The sequence below is a fragment of the Salmo trutta genome, chromosome 31, assembly GCF_901001165.1.
Source record: "Salmo trutta chromosome 31, fSalTru1.1, whole genome shotgun sequence".
Taxonomy (NCBI): domain Eukaryota; kingdom Metazoa; phylum Chordata; class Actinopteri; order Salmoniformes; family Salmonidae; genus Salmo; species Salmo trutta.
In genome coordinates, this window is record NC_042987.1 from 18001193 (window position 1) to 18017860 (window position 16668).

The 16668-nt window shown below is 45.1% G+C and overlaps 1 protein-coding gene across 3 annotated transcripts in view; it reads right to left on the bottom strand.

The window, feature by feature from the left end:
• The window catches only part of LOC115169663 (laminin subunit alpha-3), a 97129-nt gene that overhangs the window by 20426 nt on the left and 60035 nt on the right, over positions 1-16668 (bottom strand). For 2 of the 3 annotated variants that reach the window (XM_029725521.1, XM_029725519.1), the window contains 21 exons: positions 15489-15541; positions 15147-15252; positions 14758-14857; positions 14343-14499; positions 13709-13877; positions 12460-12602; positions 12226-12329; positions 10272-10428; positions 9907-10070; positions 9596-9704; positions 9284-9381; positions 7734-7935; positions 7315-7441; positions 6855-6994; positions 5941-6056; positions 5389-5600; positions 5101-5305; positions 2747-2891; positions 2330-2470; positions 1850-2011; positions 1003-1104 (listed from right to left, as the gene is read on the bottom strand). In XM_029725521.1, the coding sequence (XP_029581381.1) occupies positions 1003-1104; positions 1850-2011; positions 2330-2470; positions 2747-2891; positions 5101-5305; positions 5389-5600; positions 5941-6056; positions 6855-6994; positions 7315-7441; positions 7734-7935; positions 9284-9381; positions 9596-9704; positions 9907-10070; positions 10272-10428; positions 12226-12329; positions 12460-12602; positions 13709-13877; positions 14343-14499; positions 14758-14857; positions 15147-15252; positions 15489-15541 (2912 nt within the window). Of the gene's footprint in view, positions 1-1002; positions 1105-1849; positions 2012-2329; positions 2471-2746; positions 2892-5100; positions 5306-5388; positions 5601-5940; positions 6057-6854; positions 6995-7314; positions 7442-7733; positions 7936-9283; positions 9382-9595; positions 9705-9906; positions 10071-10271; positions 10429-12225; positions 12330-12459; positions 12603-13284; positions 13421-13708; positions 13878-14342; positions 14500-14757; positions 14858-15146; positions 15253-15488; positions 15542-16668 lie in introns of all 3 variants that reach the window. The other variant, XM_029725520.1, reaches the window with a different exon arrangement.

Below are 16668 nucleotides of genomic sequence, written 5' to 3' on the forward strand. Positions count from 1 at the left end.
CTTGCATGGAGCCCCAGGCCGAGGGAGATTGACAGTTCTTTTGTGTTTCTTCCATTTGCGAATAATCTCACCAACTGTTGTCACCTTCTCACCAAGCTGCTTGGCGATGGTTTTGTAGCCCATTCCAGCCTTGTGTAGGTCTACAATCTTGTCCCTGACATCCTTGGAGAGCTCTTTGGCCTTGGCCATGGTGGAGAGTTTGGAATCTGATTGATTGATTGCTTCTGGCTCCCAGGTGTCTTTTATACAGGTAACAAGCTGAGATTATGAGCACTCCCTGTCACAAGATTCGTAGTGGAGAGAAGACCAAGGCGCAGCGGGAATGTGGATACTCATGTTTACTGATAAAAAAAAAGTAAAGTATCCACTGGAAAACCAAAAAAAACAATACTCACAACGGCAACAGTGTGGCAGGCTAAAACAAACGCAGTGCACACAAACAACTACCCACAACCCCAAAGAAAAACACACACTCCTATATAGGACTCCCAATCAAAGGCAACTCAACACACCTGCCTTCAATTGGGAGTCCAATCACCCACACAACATTTAACAAACACAAACCACCTGCCTCATCCTGACCACAACTGAGACACTACCTCCCTCTGCTGGTCAGGACGTGACACTCCCTTTAAGAGTGTGCTCCTAATCTCAGCTCGTTACCTGTATAAAAGACACCTGGGAGCCAGAAATCTTTCTGATTGAGAGGGAGTCAAATATTTATTTCCCTCATTAAAATGCAAATCAATTTATAACATTTTTGACATGCGTTTTTCTGGATTTTTTTGTTGTTATTCTGTCTCTCACTGTTCAAATAAACCTACCATTAAAATTATAGACTGATCATTTCTTTGTCAGTGGGCAAACGTACAAAATCAGCAGGGGATCAAATACTTTATTCCCTCACTGTATATATATATATATATATATGACTTATACACCAATTAGAGAGATGTCATAATTAGCAGTGAGTGATGATACAATGTGTCATAATGTACGTACACTGAGCAGGACATCAGGTCTGCGGTCCATCAGCGACATCCCCTCACTGGGAATCCCAAAGGACTTAGCCTGGTAGGTGAGGTAGCCCCCATAGGACGACACCTGAGACAGGAGCGGAATACTATCAGCAGGGTTGGGTAGGTTACTTTCTAAATGTAATCCGTTACAGTTACTAGTTACCTGTCCAAAATTGTAATCAGTAACGTAATTTTTGGATTACCCCAACCCAGTGACGTAATCTGGTTACTTTTGGATTACTTTCCCCTTAAGAGACATTAGAAGAAGACAAAAAGGATCCATCAAACGCATTTGGTGTGTCATCAAAGTGGTCTCTGACTTGTGGTTAGACTAGCTCAGGTGGAACAATGCTGAATTGAATGTCAGTGAGAAAACAGAAAGGTGTCAATGTATTTTTTCACAAACATCATTTCTGAATTTAAAAGGTAATTCAAGAACTAATCATCTAGTTTTTCCAAAAATATCTGTAATCTGATTACAATCTTTTTTCTGGTAACATAACTGATTACATGTACAGGTTTTTTTGTAATCAGATTACATGTAATCAGTTACTCCCTAACCCTGACTATCAGTCAGAGTCACTGGGACTGATACAGGACCCAGTGTCGAACTGTTAAAAGCATTGGTAGTTAGGCTCAATGGCAGCTGCTTGAAGTCCTGACTTCTCCTGTTCTTGTCACTGAATCCACAGCTAAATAACTGATTAAATGTTAAAAATGCTGATATAAAAAGACCTTCCAAATATTATGGAAACATGTCCTTTTTTTAAAACTGAGCTATTCTATTCTAACAGTACATGTCCTCCTCTCAAGTTCCACTCTCTACTCACCCGGTCTACCAGGTAGGATGGTGGCGCCACCCAGTGGAGGAGCTGGGTAGTGCCAGGCAACTCCTGTACGTCTGCTACCACAGTGTTACTGGACGGGTTGAGGACTGATGCCACCTCCTCCTGGTCAGCCCTCTCCAGACGCCAGCCACGCATGTCCATAAACTAGTGGAGGCGAAGGGAAAGAGGATTGTCTATACATTATCGGCCTATTGTTTGGTAAAATGCCATTATGTACATAGGAATATAATAGCATGCTATGTGCAATGGAGTTATGTTCTGCAGGTGTGGCAAAGGTGTGGGTATATCCACTCCATGGAATGTGGGTTGTTTCAACACTGATCATTTGGCTAGATAAGGGTTTGATCATGTGTCTGAACAGGTACAGTGTAATTACAACTTATTTCACATTTCTATGGCACGGAAAGAATGTGTCAATGAAAATGCCTATAAAACTTCAGAAACACACACACACGCACACACCTTCCCCCTGCGTTTGTCAGAGCTCTGGCACTGGTCGGTGGCTCCAAAGCAGAAGCAGCTGATGCAGCCTCTGGGGTGGGAGGGGTCAAAGTGGAAGGACCCGTCTCTACAGGCATCACAGCGGGCACCCTGCACGTTCCTCTACAACAACAGGACATACTGTTTACTCCAGATTTCACAGGTCACAACCTTTTCCTGGTCACTGACCCTGCTAATAACCAGTCACATTGCTTCCCAATAGAGAAGCCCTCAGAAATGTTAGGTTTGTTTTTACAGATGAGAGTATTTGTGGCTAAATTAGTCTGGTCGACATGTTAAAGACGTAGATTTAACACACTATTTGCGAATGTACACTTAATTTAGACGATCCTAATATTATGATTTAGTGTTTAAAAGCATACAGCATTATAAGGTCACCTTGCAGAGGCACTGTCCTGTGTCTGGGTGACATATATCAGGTGTGACCCCTCCCTGGTTACAGTTACATGGGACACACTCTGGGAACCTGTAGAACCCTGCAGCACACCGGTCACACTGCCGCCCACCGATCCTGGGCTTACACCTTCACACACACAGAACATATACATACAATTAACACGATTGTACTTGGAAATCTCATCCACACCATGTTCAGATATTCAGCTTCTGGCCTTAAGAGAAAAGGTGCTAAAAAATACAGAGAATCTAAAACGTATTCTCATTCATAACTCCACAACCTTCACCTTATGTGGTGTTTCCTATATAAAATAAAATAAAATACAATAGTGTTTACCAGAGATCACCAACTAGATTCAGCAAAGGGATGATTTTTTCTTGAGCAGATGGTCTGGGGGCCGGAACATAATTACAAATAACTTGTAGACTGCAAATTGACCGCAAGAAGCCCAAACAGATATAATATTTCACAAAAACATAATCATTTCAAATCTTGCTTATATTTGTATACGATGACTTGTCTCCCTATTATGAGTGGGAATACTTGGGAACAGATTTCAAAAATCAGCTGATTTCCTGGTGTTGAAATCCAATCCTGGTGTATTCTATAGTAAGAAATACTATAGTATTCACCGTAGTCTATTTGCAGACTTTACTGCAGTATACTGTAGTATTTACAGTTCATTAGTATAAATACTGTAGTAAAAAAACAGTAGTATATTTAAGTGATAATGTTTCATTAAAACATCTAGGGTTGCTAGAGATGCGACCCAATCGTTCAGTCTATTTGTTCTGTATCTATGGACGCGACCCAGTCCATTGTTCTAAATGTTCCATTGCCATACTGGCTGGCAACGTTATTATCCATTGCTTGCTAGCTAGCCAACTACGGCTAACTTACAGTCACGTCAAAAAGTGCAGCCAGAATAACAGCAAAGTAGCTGCATTTGCATAAGCTGTTTTCTAGTGGCATTTATTTGCATACATCCATAACAATGAGCTAATGAGGTGCGATTTCGCCTGGTATAGAAAATGTGCTCACTCATCAGGACGCTGTTGTTCAGAGGAGCTAGCCAACAACACAGCTACAGTAACACAATCACTTCAAACTGAAGCTTGAAAGACTGCAAATTAGCTGCGTTTCATTTGACCTTTTTTTGTATATGATGCCAGCTGAGTCATGATTTCGACTGGCTGAGAAACGCTGCCTGTCTGTCTCGTCCCGACTCCCAACACGTTCATTACTATTGGACAGCAGGAGATCCAATTTGAATATTGAAACAATGTTTAAATTGTCGGAGAGACAGACAGGTTTATACAAATCTCTGCTGTTGAAAACTAAATGTTAGTCTAAAAGAAATGTGAGATAATGTCTAGATGCTTTTTATAGTGAAGATCAAGTTTATAACTTCCCTGCCTCTGCTGATGAGACAGTGGATTCTGCAGTCAGATGGAACAGAGTAAATAGGCATTTAATGTCATAGATTTAGCCGGTGGTAACTAGTGGAATAGACACCGGCTGGAATGCGCTTTTAACCAATCAGCATTCAGGATTAGTCCCACCCATTGTATAAACTGTGTTATAAACTGGGTGGTTCAAGCCCTGAATGCTGATTGGCTGAATGCTGATTGGCATACCAGGGGTATGACAAAACATTTATTTTTACTGCTCTAATTATGTTGGTAACCAGTTTATAATAGCAATAAGGCACCTTGGGGGTTTGTGGTATATGGCCAACATACCACAGCAAAGGGCTGTGTCCAGGCACGTGTGTAAGAACAGCCCTTACCCGTGGTATATTGGCCATATACCACACCCCCTCGGGCCTTATTGCTTAAGTCTTTACTGTGGTGTTTTTGCAGACTGTAGTATACTGTAGTATTTACTGTAGTATTTATTTTCTTATTATCTTTGACATAGAAGTGGGGAGCTTTCTCCTTTAGGAAACCTACAGCAAATTCTCCATAACCTGTAGGTAGGTAGGACTGGGATCTGAACAGACAGTTCAGAACATCTGCTCTTTTCTAGAACCATAGGGAACACAATATATGGTCTATACTTTTTTCTCACTTACGGGTGGCACAAATTGGGATATGGAGGAGGGGAATGGACAGGATATATGCTAATTAAATATTGCAGTATTTACTATAGTATTCTACAGTATACTACACCATTCTATACTAAGTACTACACATGATTGAGGGATACTAAAGTGTGTAGTATAGTATTATATAGTATATTACAGTTTACTACAGAATTCTATAGTAAGTACTGTAGTATTCTATAGTAAACTGTAGTGTTTGTGGATTTAGTCTCTACACAGAGCTCTACTTACGTGCACTGTCCCGTGTCACGGTCACATTCTCTCCCTGCGTTGGGCCTGACTCCGCTGGGGGAGCAGTCACAGCCCTCACAGCCCACTAGAGGGTGGTAGCTGAATGTCTGGCTCTCACACACATCACAGACTGGCTTCACTGTCTGGGGCGGACAGATACACTGGCCTGTCACCTCGTGGCACAGCCGCTGGCCACACTCACACGCTGAAGGGGGGGAGAGAAGATAGAGACAGGTTAGGGTAGGAAACTGTGTGTGTTAGACATTTTAGTATATGAAATCTACTTACGTCTGCAGTAGGGGAAGCCGTAGTATCCTGTGGCACATCGTGTACACTGCCGACCGATCACATGGGGCCTACAGGGACACTGGCCCCCTACAGGGTTACAGGTGGGCCCCGTGGCCCCTGATTTGTCACAGTAGCAGGGCAGGGCCCCGTCACTATAGGCTGCTACCAGGGAGCGGGCCGAGTCTCTGCAGAACTGAGAGGACGTTCTGGGGCTGTTGGAACAGGAAGAGAACATTCGGGGTCAGAGGCCAGTCAAATAAAGTAGTTCTGAAATTCTAAGAGTATTGATCGTGTTTACATCCACACATTAAAAACAACTATTCCCTTAAAAAAGTATTAGAATAGTAATCCATCCCCCCGTTAATTTCACCACACACGAAGTCGAAATTTAAGTTTCAAATAAATATGATCCTACAATTACAATCATACTGAATTATTTAATTGTCATATCACTTAGCAAAGCTGTTGATTCCATTCCACAGGGCACATTGTTTTGCTTGGTCAAAGTCTTGAGAAACCCACTGGCACACGATCACTGAACTGAATACTCACTCTATAGAAAAGCTTGGTCCTCCACACTGCCTGGTGAAATCAGATGACTTATCAAACGGCTTCTCTTTCAGGAGATCAGGGGTGTAGCTATCATCAGGAACCACCAAGATGTAATCCTGAAGAAGCGGTACAAAACAAACCTTCAAAACCAAACGACAATGTTGTAGGCTTATCTCTCTCAGAAACGCCCACTTTGAGACTTATCATAGCGTAAGAAACGGTTTTATCTGACATACTTAACAGTGATAACATTCATAAAAACACACAAAACACAGGGTATTTCAGCGATACTGAACTGTTTTGTGGTTGGTCTTGTCTGCAGTGGAAGACTACGTAGGGTACAGGGTTGAGGTCAATTCCATATAAATTCCAGTCAATTCAGGAAGTACACTGACATTCAAATTCTAATTATTTTCAAAGCTTTTAAATTAGGAACATCTGGAATTGGAATTTGGTTTACTTTCTGAATAGACTGAAATGTAAATGGGATTGACCCCAACCCAGGTGGGGGAGGTTAATTATGATATTATAATTATGCTATAATAAACAGCCTACAGCAAATACAAACTTAGCTGTAAGCATTATTGGCTTACTGGGTTTGAGAGCTTAGCTCTAATTGGAGCGGAGTGGGGGTTACCGGGTAGAATACAGGCCGCCGGTTGTTTAGTAGTTGTTTGGGACATGATCAAACACGGAGGCGAGAGAATAGTACCGTGCAAACCTGGTAAAAGTCTAATACAGCATACCTAGACTCCTAAATCCTCCTGAATTACACTACAGGCATGACCATATAGGACTATAGTGAAGGTTTTCCTGAATCCAGGAAGGTGTTCTCCTCCTTACATTATGGGCAATAATGATCAACTGTAAGTAGGCTAATTGATAGTAATAGCGACTGACATGAAAAAACTGACCAGAGTGAGGGTCTTCCCGGGTGGAACCTTGAGAGAGACGGCCATGTCTTGCTGGGGAAGGTCCAGAGCGATGCGCCTCTCAGCGATGACCACCTCCCTGCAGCAGGAGACCCCCGGGCAGAAAGAGGCATTCACAGAGCCTGAGGTAGAGAGAGGAAGGTGGGGGTGCAGCAGGGGGTAAGGAGGTGTAGGCATGATCCCCTCTTTAAAGGGAATCACCAGAGCTCCAGAGACCACTAGAACCAGCAAAACACACAACAGGCTCTCCCAGACAATATTACCATAGAATAGGGGACTACCTACTACTGTATGTTCATGACAATTGATAATCACATTCATTCTCTGAGTAGACGTAGGATGATGTCAGGGTCAGTAAGGTCCTGGATCATATCCACTCTCTATCCAACCATATCAATCTGGATCAACGGCGCCATACACCCACATTTCGCACCAAACTCACCGGCCCACGTGTGTCCGGCATCCACCCGTACCTCCACAGGGAAGGTGGTGTGTTCAGCTTGACAGTAGTGGACCACAAACACATACCTGCCAGGAACTGGCACCCTGGCACTGAAACGGATCTCTGTCTGGAGGAATAGAGGAACAGAGAAACAACACAACATGTGGAGAAACGTGTAAACACCACAGAAATAAGATCAAATTCGATTTTGTTGTCCGTTTCCACAGAAATGTGCTTCGTACCACTTAAAAACCTGCTCATTAACTATATACTGTAACCCTATAGGGGTGTTACTGCCATTAATGTTAGTGAAGCTGTGGGCTTCATATCTCAAGCCCCACATGCTTTCCAGTGCCAGGTCCCACTCCAAGCAGCAGCAGTAGCAGCAGCATTATACAGGCCCAGCTCCATGCATGTACCTGGGGAGATTTGAGTAGTACCCCTTCACTCTGGGCTCCAGGGAAAGGGAAGCCCCCAGCCCCTGACTGCTGTCTTCGTCTCCACTCTTCACTCTCCCTCTGCTGGGGGACGGCATATGGGGAGGAGGGGCGCGCATCCCGAGCTGCGTCCAGAACCAGAGCTGAGGAGGGCCTGTCGTACTGGCTGGGAACACAGTACTGACTGGAGGGAAGAAAGGGGGAACAGAACACAGGAAGTGAAGGTTGGTGCGTCTGAAACGGCATCCTATTCCCTACATATCGTGCACTACATTTGGCCAGGGCCCATTTCAGAAGCAACTTCAGAAGTGTTTGCTAAGCACCACTGGGATACAGTGGGACTGGTTATTAGCAGGGGCAGTGACCACATAAAAGGTTGTGACCTGTGAAATCTGGAGTAAACAGCTTTCATATGTAGACATCCTATAACTATCACATTCTCTCTCAATGTATAGAACCCCCTAAAATACACACACTTTTCCTGAGTGGAGCAAACCTCAATCCCCTATGCCTTCATACTTGATCTTAACCTCCTTAAATCTCTCTATCGTTCTGTTTCATCCTCTCTCACTGACCAACACAGAATAATTTCACAATCTCAAAAAAAAGCGTCCCTTCGAGTCAAAACCTCACTCTTTCTTTTCTCAGTTTTAAGTCCTTATCAATCCTCTTATCACCAATTCATGGCAAGCTATGTGTTTTCTCAGGCCTGATGTGGGGCTGAGCTTTTCATGCTTTCCCTCCTTATTTTGCTTTGTGGAAACAGCAGAACATGAAAGGAAAGGCCTTTTGTAATGTGCCTGAACCATCGGCATCAAACAACAAGTGTCTTGACCAGGGTTTTCCCCTCACTTTCAGTTTATTTTCCCTGAGATATCACCTTGATTATTACCTTCAACAATAGTAGAGCCAGGCAGGCAGTCAGTTTACACTGAAAGTGGTGGAAAAACAGCCTGTAAAAACTAGCCGTATAATAACAGGACTGGTGCTGCTGACAGCTAGTTATCAGCAGCAACCATGACAGAAAATTCTGGCGTGGTCACTGGCCGTCAGCCCTGTGTTCAAATAGGATTTGTTTTCTTTCATATACTTTGAAAGTGTGATTATGCCTGCCCAGAGTACAAATGACTACTCCATTGGTTCCATTGTGTCAGGCAAACTCAATCAAGTGCAGCTTTAAGTATTTGGAAGGAAACAAGTACTAGTTGAACCCAGGTGTGCTAGGTGGAGGGGAGAGGAGAAGTTCGCCTGGATATCAGACAGCCTCAGTTAAGTGACCCTGGCTGAGGAATGCATTGAATCACACCTGGAAAACAGATGTGTGGAAGGTAACACAACAACAGCAAGCATCTACCCCACAGAGACAGTGCTACTGATTGCACAACAAGCCCTCTACCTGTAAAATACAGGCACTACTATTACTACCATGTTTGCTCATTGCTAGTTGTCAAAAGCACCAGCTGTCTATTTTGAAGAAGTCACTTACAGTGCCCTGGCATTACAACATAGTATTATGAGGTAAAACGGCGTACCTGTCCTCAGTGAAGCGTCCGTGGACAGAGACACAGAGCACCTTGGGGTCCAGGTACTCCATGGAGAACTCCTCCGCAGGCACTGCGTACACTTTATACTACAGAGGAATACACAGTCAAAATGGCGACAGGAAATAGAAGTATTTCATTTGAACATGAACTCACTTTTAGACAGTAGGCACCGGTAGTCGGTACCCTTCCATTTACTAGATAATATGCACAGTACAATATAAAAAAGGACGACAAAATAGAAGAGGTTGCATACGTGAGTATCTTGCTGCTATGCAATGGAATAAAAGGGTTCTTTCTCACCAGCAGCATTGAGGATGTGGAGGTCTGTAGAAGAAGCTCGGCCTTGTGGGTAAACTGGAACACTGCAGCGCGATTGGTTCCGTCAATCGCCACACTGCGACAAAGGAAGCTGCGTGGACAAGTATTGGATAAACACCCTCAATGATCAACAGCATTACAGAGCTGGAGAGCTGCATTAAAACAGGTTTATTACACAAAATGCACACAAATGACTTGCCAACACTGCCTCTCGAGTACAGACTATATAAACACTATTGAAGGACAGGAACGAAAGATTGCATTCTCAGTAAACGTACAGTACACACACAAACCTGTAATGGCAGCTGTAGATGTTGGCTCTGGCCTGGATATGACTCTCTGATTGGCCAGTGATGATGAGGTTGACGTTCTGGACCATGTCTTCCTCGCTGGCATACTCCAGGACCAGGATGTAGGGACCGGGTGGAGACACACGCAGGCTCAGCTGTAACTGGGCCTACAGGACACAAACATGGGGGAGGACAAAAGCAGAGTCTCAGAGTCACACTATGCATTTACTGTCCAACTATAAAATAAAAGCCATAAACCATCACAATCAGAGGGACAAAAAGTATGTTTGTGTGCGTCTTTGAGTGTGTGTGCGTGTGTGTGTGTGTGTGATTGTGCGTGCGCAACAGAGCCCCAGACCTAGACCCACCTGTCTCTCGGTGAGCGAGGCCATCTCGGGGTGGGCTGGAGTTGGCCGGCGGACGAGGGCCTGTCTCCTCCTGCGTCTCCACTGGCTGGAGAACTGGCCCTGAGAGCCCAGCACAGAGCTGAACCTGTTCATCGCCATGTGCTTATACAGCAGACAGCTAGAGGGAGAGAGGGGAGGGGAGGGGAGGGGAGGGGAGGGGAGGGAAGGGGAGGGGAGGGGAGGGGAGGGAGGGAGGGACACAACTGCGGTCAGAGTCTGGGATAACATGCATTTAAACAACACAACCTTGCACAGACTACATGTATGTACAGTGAGGGAAAAAAGTATTTGATCCCCTGCTGATTTTGTACGTTTGCCCACTGACATAGAAATGATCAGTCTATAATTTTAATGGTAGGATTATTTGAACAATGAGAGACAGAATAACAACAAAAAAATACATAAAAACACATGTCAAAAATATTATAAATTGATTTGCATTTTAATGTGGGAAATAAGTATTTGACCCCCTCTCAATCAGAAAGATTTCTGGCTCCCAGGTGTCTTTTACAGCTCCTAATCTCAGCTCGTTACCTGTATAAAAGACACCTGGGAGCCAGAAGCAATCAATCAGATTCCAAACTCTCCACCATGGCCAAGACCAAAGAGCTCTCCAAGGATGTCAGGGACAAGATTGTAGACCTACACAAGGCTGGAATGGGCTACAAGACCATCGCCAAGCAGCTTGGTGAGAAGGTGACAACAGTTGGTGCGATTATTCGCAAATGGAAGAAACACAAAAGAACTGTCAATCTCCCTCGGCCTGGGGCTCCATGCAAGATCTCACCTCGTGGAGTTGCAATGATCATAAGAACGGTGAGGAATCAGCCCAGAACTACACGGGAGGATCTTGTCAATGATCTCAAGGCAGCTGGGACCATAGTCACCAAGAAAACAATTGGTAACACACTACGCCGTGAAGGACTGAAATCCTGCAGCGCCCGCAAGGTCCCCCTGCTCAAGAAAGCACATATACATGCCCGTCTGAAGTTTGCCAATGAACATCTGAATGATTCAGAGGACAACTGGGTGAAAGTGTTGTGGTCAGATGAGACCAAAATGGAGTTCTTTGGCATCAACTCAACTCGCCGTGTTTGGAGGAGGAGGAATGCTGCCTATGACCCCAAGAACACCATCCCCACCGTCAAACATGGAGGTGGAAACATTATGCTTTGGGGGTGTTTTTCTGCTAAGAGGACTGGACATCTTCACCGCATGTACCGGGACATGTACCGTCAAATCTTGGGTGAGAACATCCTTCCCTCAGCCAGGGCATTGAAAATGGGTCGTGGATGGGTATTCCAGCATGACAATGACCCAAAACACACAGCCAAGGCAACAAATGAGTGGCTCAAGAAGAAGCACATTAAGGTCCTGGAATGGCCTAGCCAGTCTCCAGACCTTAATCCCATAGAAAATCTGTGGAGGGAGCTGAAGGTTCGAGTTGCCAAACGTCAGCCTCGAAACCTTAATGACTTGGAGAAGATCTGCAAAGAGGAGTGGGACAAAATCCCTCCTGAGATGTGTGCAAACCTGGTGGCCAACTACAAGAAACGTCTGACCTCTGTGATTGCCAACAAGGGTTTTGCCACCAAGTACTAAGTCATGTTTTGCAGAAGGGTCAAATACTTATTTCCCTCATTAAAATGCAAATCATTTTATAAAATTTTTGACATGCGTTTCAGGATTTTTTGGTTGTTATTCTGTCTCTCACTGTTCAAATAAACCTACCATTAAAATTATAGACTGATCATTTCTTTGTCAGTGGGAAAACATACAAAATCAGCAGGGGATCAAATACTTTTTTCCCTCACTGTACAGTCCATACATTGAACAGATATACTGTCTAGGGCCAACATGCACCTGACAGAACAGTATGCCTTGGTAAAGAGCATTGGGGGAACACGGGGATTACTTAGTGTCTCTGTCTGCGGTGAATGTGTACGTGCAGGGCTGGGCGATCTTCTCCTGGAGGAAGGGGGCCTCGTAGTAATCACTGGGAAGCAGCACCAAGTAGTCCTGGGAGGGCGGTGGAGAGCAGAGAGAGAGAGAAGAACACATTTATGACCTATTCCTCTACCTTTTTGCTTCCTTTTTTTGTCTTCGGTCACTGACAGATGGTATCACAGACTAACAATCCTGGCCTCACCAGTAGAAGGCCCTCTGCCCGGATGCGTATGATCCATTTCCCAGGGGTCAGTGTGAAGGGCTCAGCGAAGCCGTCCCCAGGGACTGTGAGGTAAGCCGGGGAGGAGCTCGAAGGAAACACCACCTCCTTACTCTGACCTGACCCTGCAGGATACAATCAACCAATCGGGATACAGCTAAATACAGTTAAACAAAGCAACACAAGACCTTACAGTTAACAGCACAAAGGTTGACGTGTATTCATGTAGTCTTAAGGCAGGGTTTCCCAGCCCTCTCCTCGAGCACACCTGATTTAACTGACACACCTGATTCAATTAGTCAACTAATTGCCAAGCTGTTGACGAATTGAGGTGTGTCAGTTTAGGGTTAAAACAAAAATGTCTGGGTGGGCCAGAGGTATAACATCAATGGTGTGATTAGGCACCCCATGCCATTTCAAGGCAGTAATGCAGGAACGGGCAACTCCAGTCCTCGGGGCCTGATTGGGTTCACACTTTGGTCACTGTCCCAGCCAGCTAACTCACCTGACTCCAATAATCAACATCTTCAGATTAGAACGTGCAATTAGTTGAATCAGTTGTGTTTGCTAGGGATGGGAGAAAGTGTGACATGACTCCGGCCCACGAGGACTGGACTTGCTCATCGCTGTAGTAATGCATTGCCAAACAAAAGATCAAGGAAAGACTTGCATGAAACACTTTTACAGCCTATACTGTAAGTTTATCCGTGTATCTGTGTTTTTGAGGGGTGTACAGGAAAACTGTTTCTGCTTGATAGGAGACGAATATGATGTTGTGTGAAGCAGGAGTTAGAGAGGCAGCCTTACCTTGGCCACCTCGGACATAGGTAGCCGTTACACTACCGGTCACACTGTCCTGGCTGCTGGGGTTAGCGTACCGCAGGACAAGTTGGAACAAGGATCGCCTTGCCTCGTCCACATGCACTGTTACTCTCACTTCACTCTGCAGGGACAGGAGTTAGACAGACACAGCTGATGGGGGGGCTGGGGGGGTGCAGGATGGTGGTGGTGGTGGGGGGGGTACAGTTATACTGTTAGTAGACTAGAAGGCCATGCTGGTAGACAAGGTAGAGGGATAGAAGGGGGTTAGAAAGGGAAGAGGAAGCAGTAAGCTGATCAACAGAGGAGAGGAGAGCTAGCCTGGTCCCACGACCACAGGAGTAGGCAAGACAGCACAAACAGATCCGGGACCAGGCTATAGCTGAGCAGAGGGGAAACACCCATCACTTACAGTCACAGCAAGAGTGAAAATCAGGCTCGTCCACCACCAAGATCCTGGCTCGGGCTCGCCCCCTATGCCGCCGCCCCTGTGTGGGTCTGCGGGGGGTAGTGGTGACGTAGCGAACCATTATGTGGAATGTGCCGGAGAAACCCACAGCTAACGATAGGATCACCTCTGGCTGAGGAGAAACAGGGGTGGCACCTTATTCCCTATATAGGGCACTACTTTTGACCAGAGCCTTGTCAAAAGTAGTGCACTATATAGGGAATAGGGTGCCATTTCTGACACACACAGGGTTAGGACTGACTGGGAGAGTGGCCTGCTACTGTACAGCCGACAATCACTCCAACACACTCAAAAGAAAAACACTACCACCACAACAAAAACACTACCACCACAACAATCACCCCAAAAGCCAACACCATCCACTACCGCCAGACTGAACACATTCAACAAGGAAGCGCCAAGCATTTTCATCATAAGAAATGCTTGTAGCAGCATCTAGCACTTCTACAAAGAATGCACACCAGAAATGAGGCTTAGAGCAGAAGGAAAAAAAGCCACTATTAAATAATGAAGATGTCAAGACGGTCAGGCAGGAACAGATTTAAGGTCCACCTATCAACATCATCATGTTTCTTACCTGCGCTGGGGACATGATGGCGTAACCTCTCCAGCTGAATCCTGGGAACGTCTGGGGGTCGTAGCCGAAGCGTACGGGCCTGGCGTTGGGGGTGATGCCATCCTCCACCTCATACCTCAGGTGGTGCAGGCTTGGGAAGTAGTAGTTAGGTGCTGGCCTGGTATGGTCAGACAGGAGGGGAGAGAATGGGTGGAGGGAGAGAGAGTAAGAATAAAACACTTGAGCAATGTTTCATATGTTTGGAACATAATCATGGCAGTCTTGATTTAGAATGCATGAAATCTCTGAGGTTTTAGGATTTTCTGTTTGTTTCTTGCCATTCATCAGTATTTAACAACATTTGCTCCAATTCGTGTGAGAACTTAAGCAGCATGTCAAAAACATGTCATTCTGTTTCGTTTCAGTCCGTCCTTACTCAGTGCAGGTGCGGCCCACCACGTTCTTCCGACACTGGCACTGTCCAGACATCTCATCACACCCTCTGCCTATGGCTCCTCCCACATCACACTGGCAGCCTATCGGAGAGAAGCAGCAGGTCAACGAGGTCTTTCTGATTAAAACACAACCCTAACTGATCATGAGGTCAAGCCGTGACTCGAGGTTTGCTACCGTACATGTTAACGACGTATCTATTACTCAAACGATGTTTGGTCAAGAGTGACAATCTTTGTAGGATAAAAAAGGCACACCCTGCACTGTGAAACATTCAGCGGCTGAGTCTCAACACATTATGTTAGATGGATAAGATAAAGGCTGTGTGTTCATAGGAAGCCAGTCTGGTTCATGTTTGGTCAGCTGACTCACCTTGACAGCCAAAATAGTTCCTCTTCTGCAGCAGGTAGTAGCCCTCCTTGCATGTGTCACAGGTATGGCTGCACACGTCGGGCTTGCAGTAACACTGGCCACTTTTCTACAATAGGAGACAATGTTGAAGTCAACGGGGAACTGCTAGTGATAGGTGAATGTTACCAAGTAAATTGGGATTTAGTAGTGTGATAAAGGAATATATCCAAGACAAATGGACCTCCTAGTTAAACAGTAAGCAATTGATGGTTAAATGATTTACCATCGGTTAGTACTGCTGTGCTGAACATAATGTATCAGCGTCATAAGGCGGTATGAACAGACAGAGGTAGACAGACACACCTGTTGACACTCTCCTACCCCACTCAGGGTGCCTTTGACGCCACAGCGGCACTCTGGGAGAGAGACAGGAAGTATAAAGTGAGAAAGTCTTCAAACTAATGAGTCACATATTATTCAGTGATGCAATGACAATAACGCAGAAGCAGAGAAATTCTAGAATACAAACTGTAAAAGGGAAGATGAAAAGAGGGAGAGATAGAGAGAGAAAAGGGGGGGGGGTAAACTCTGATTACAGGATTCCACCACCTTCATGGGTGAAAAACAGAAGCAACAAAAATCTTCTGAGCTGCACATATCCACACCAAAGGACCAGGGGAGCCACTGCTCTCTCTTTCTCTCTCTCTGTCAGAGAACAACCCTCAGTATCCGTTCAGCCACATTAAAACCTGAGGCATTTCTGGAATATTAAAAGCTCTTCTTTCTTCCCTCCATCCATATATCTCCTGGCAGCAGGCAGGCGGTGGTGATAACATTCTTGCTGCAGAGTAGAGCTGTAACTTTAGACAGGTATCTGGACAAAGCCTGCGGCTGTTCCTACACGGCACTGGCTAGTTGAGAAGAAAGTCAGCTCTGAATTATGAGGATGAGGAAGGTGATTTTAGGGCACATATTTCTTTAAGCAAGGGGTATTCTCATTTTCTTTTTCCCCCTACAACTGACACCTGTATCCCACCTTGACTGGGAGGTTATTGTTGCACTGGCAAAGATGTACTCCGTTCCGATCAAAAAGCATTTACCTCACGGAACCGCAAAGTTTTAGTGACACTGCTGTTAACACAGCACCACATTGAGAGAAGAGAAGCACACTTTTCCCCTTGGGCGCTCTGTGTTAACATGTTTTCCCAAAACATCCTTAGGAGGGACAGAAAGAAAGAGTTGTTTCTGACATGCTGCCATGTCTCCTGGGCGAAGAGGCAGAGTGGTTTCTGATGTCAGCACTTCCTCAGGTTTAATAACACCGGTTATCTAATACTGCTGAAAACACTGCTGATTGCTGCCTTCTCCACACGCAGGTGTGCAGTGCAACCCAGATTTCTGGAGGGATTGGAGTTTTTTTCTCTCTTTTCAGGTTTTAACAGACCGGGACACTCAAAAAGAAACACTATTCTGTTACCAAGTACAGTACCAGTCAAAGGTTTGGACACACCTACTCATTCAAGGGGTTTTCTTTATTTGTACC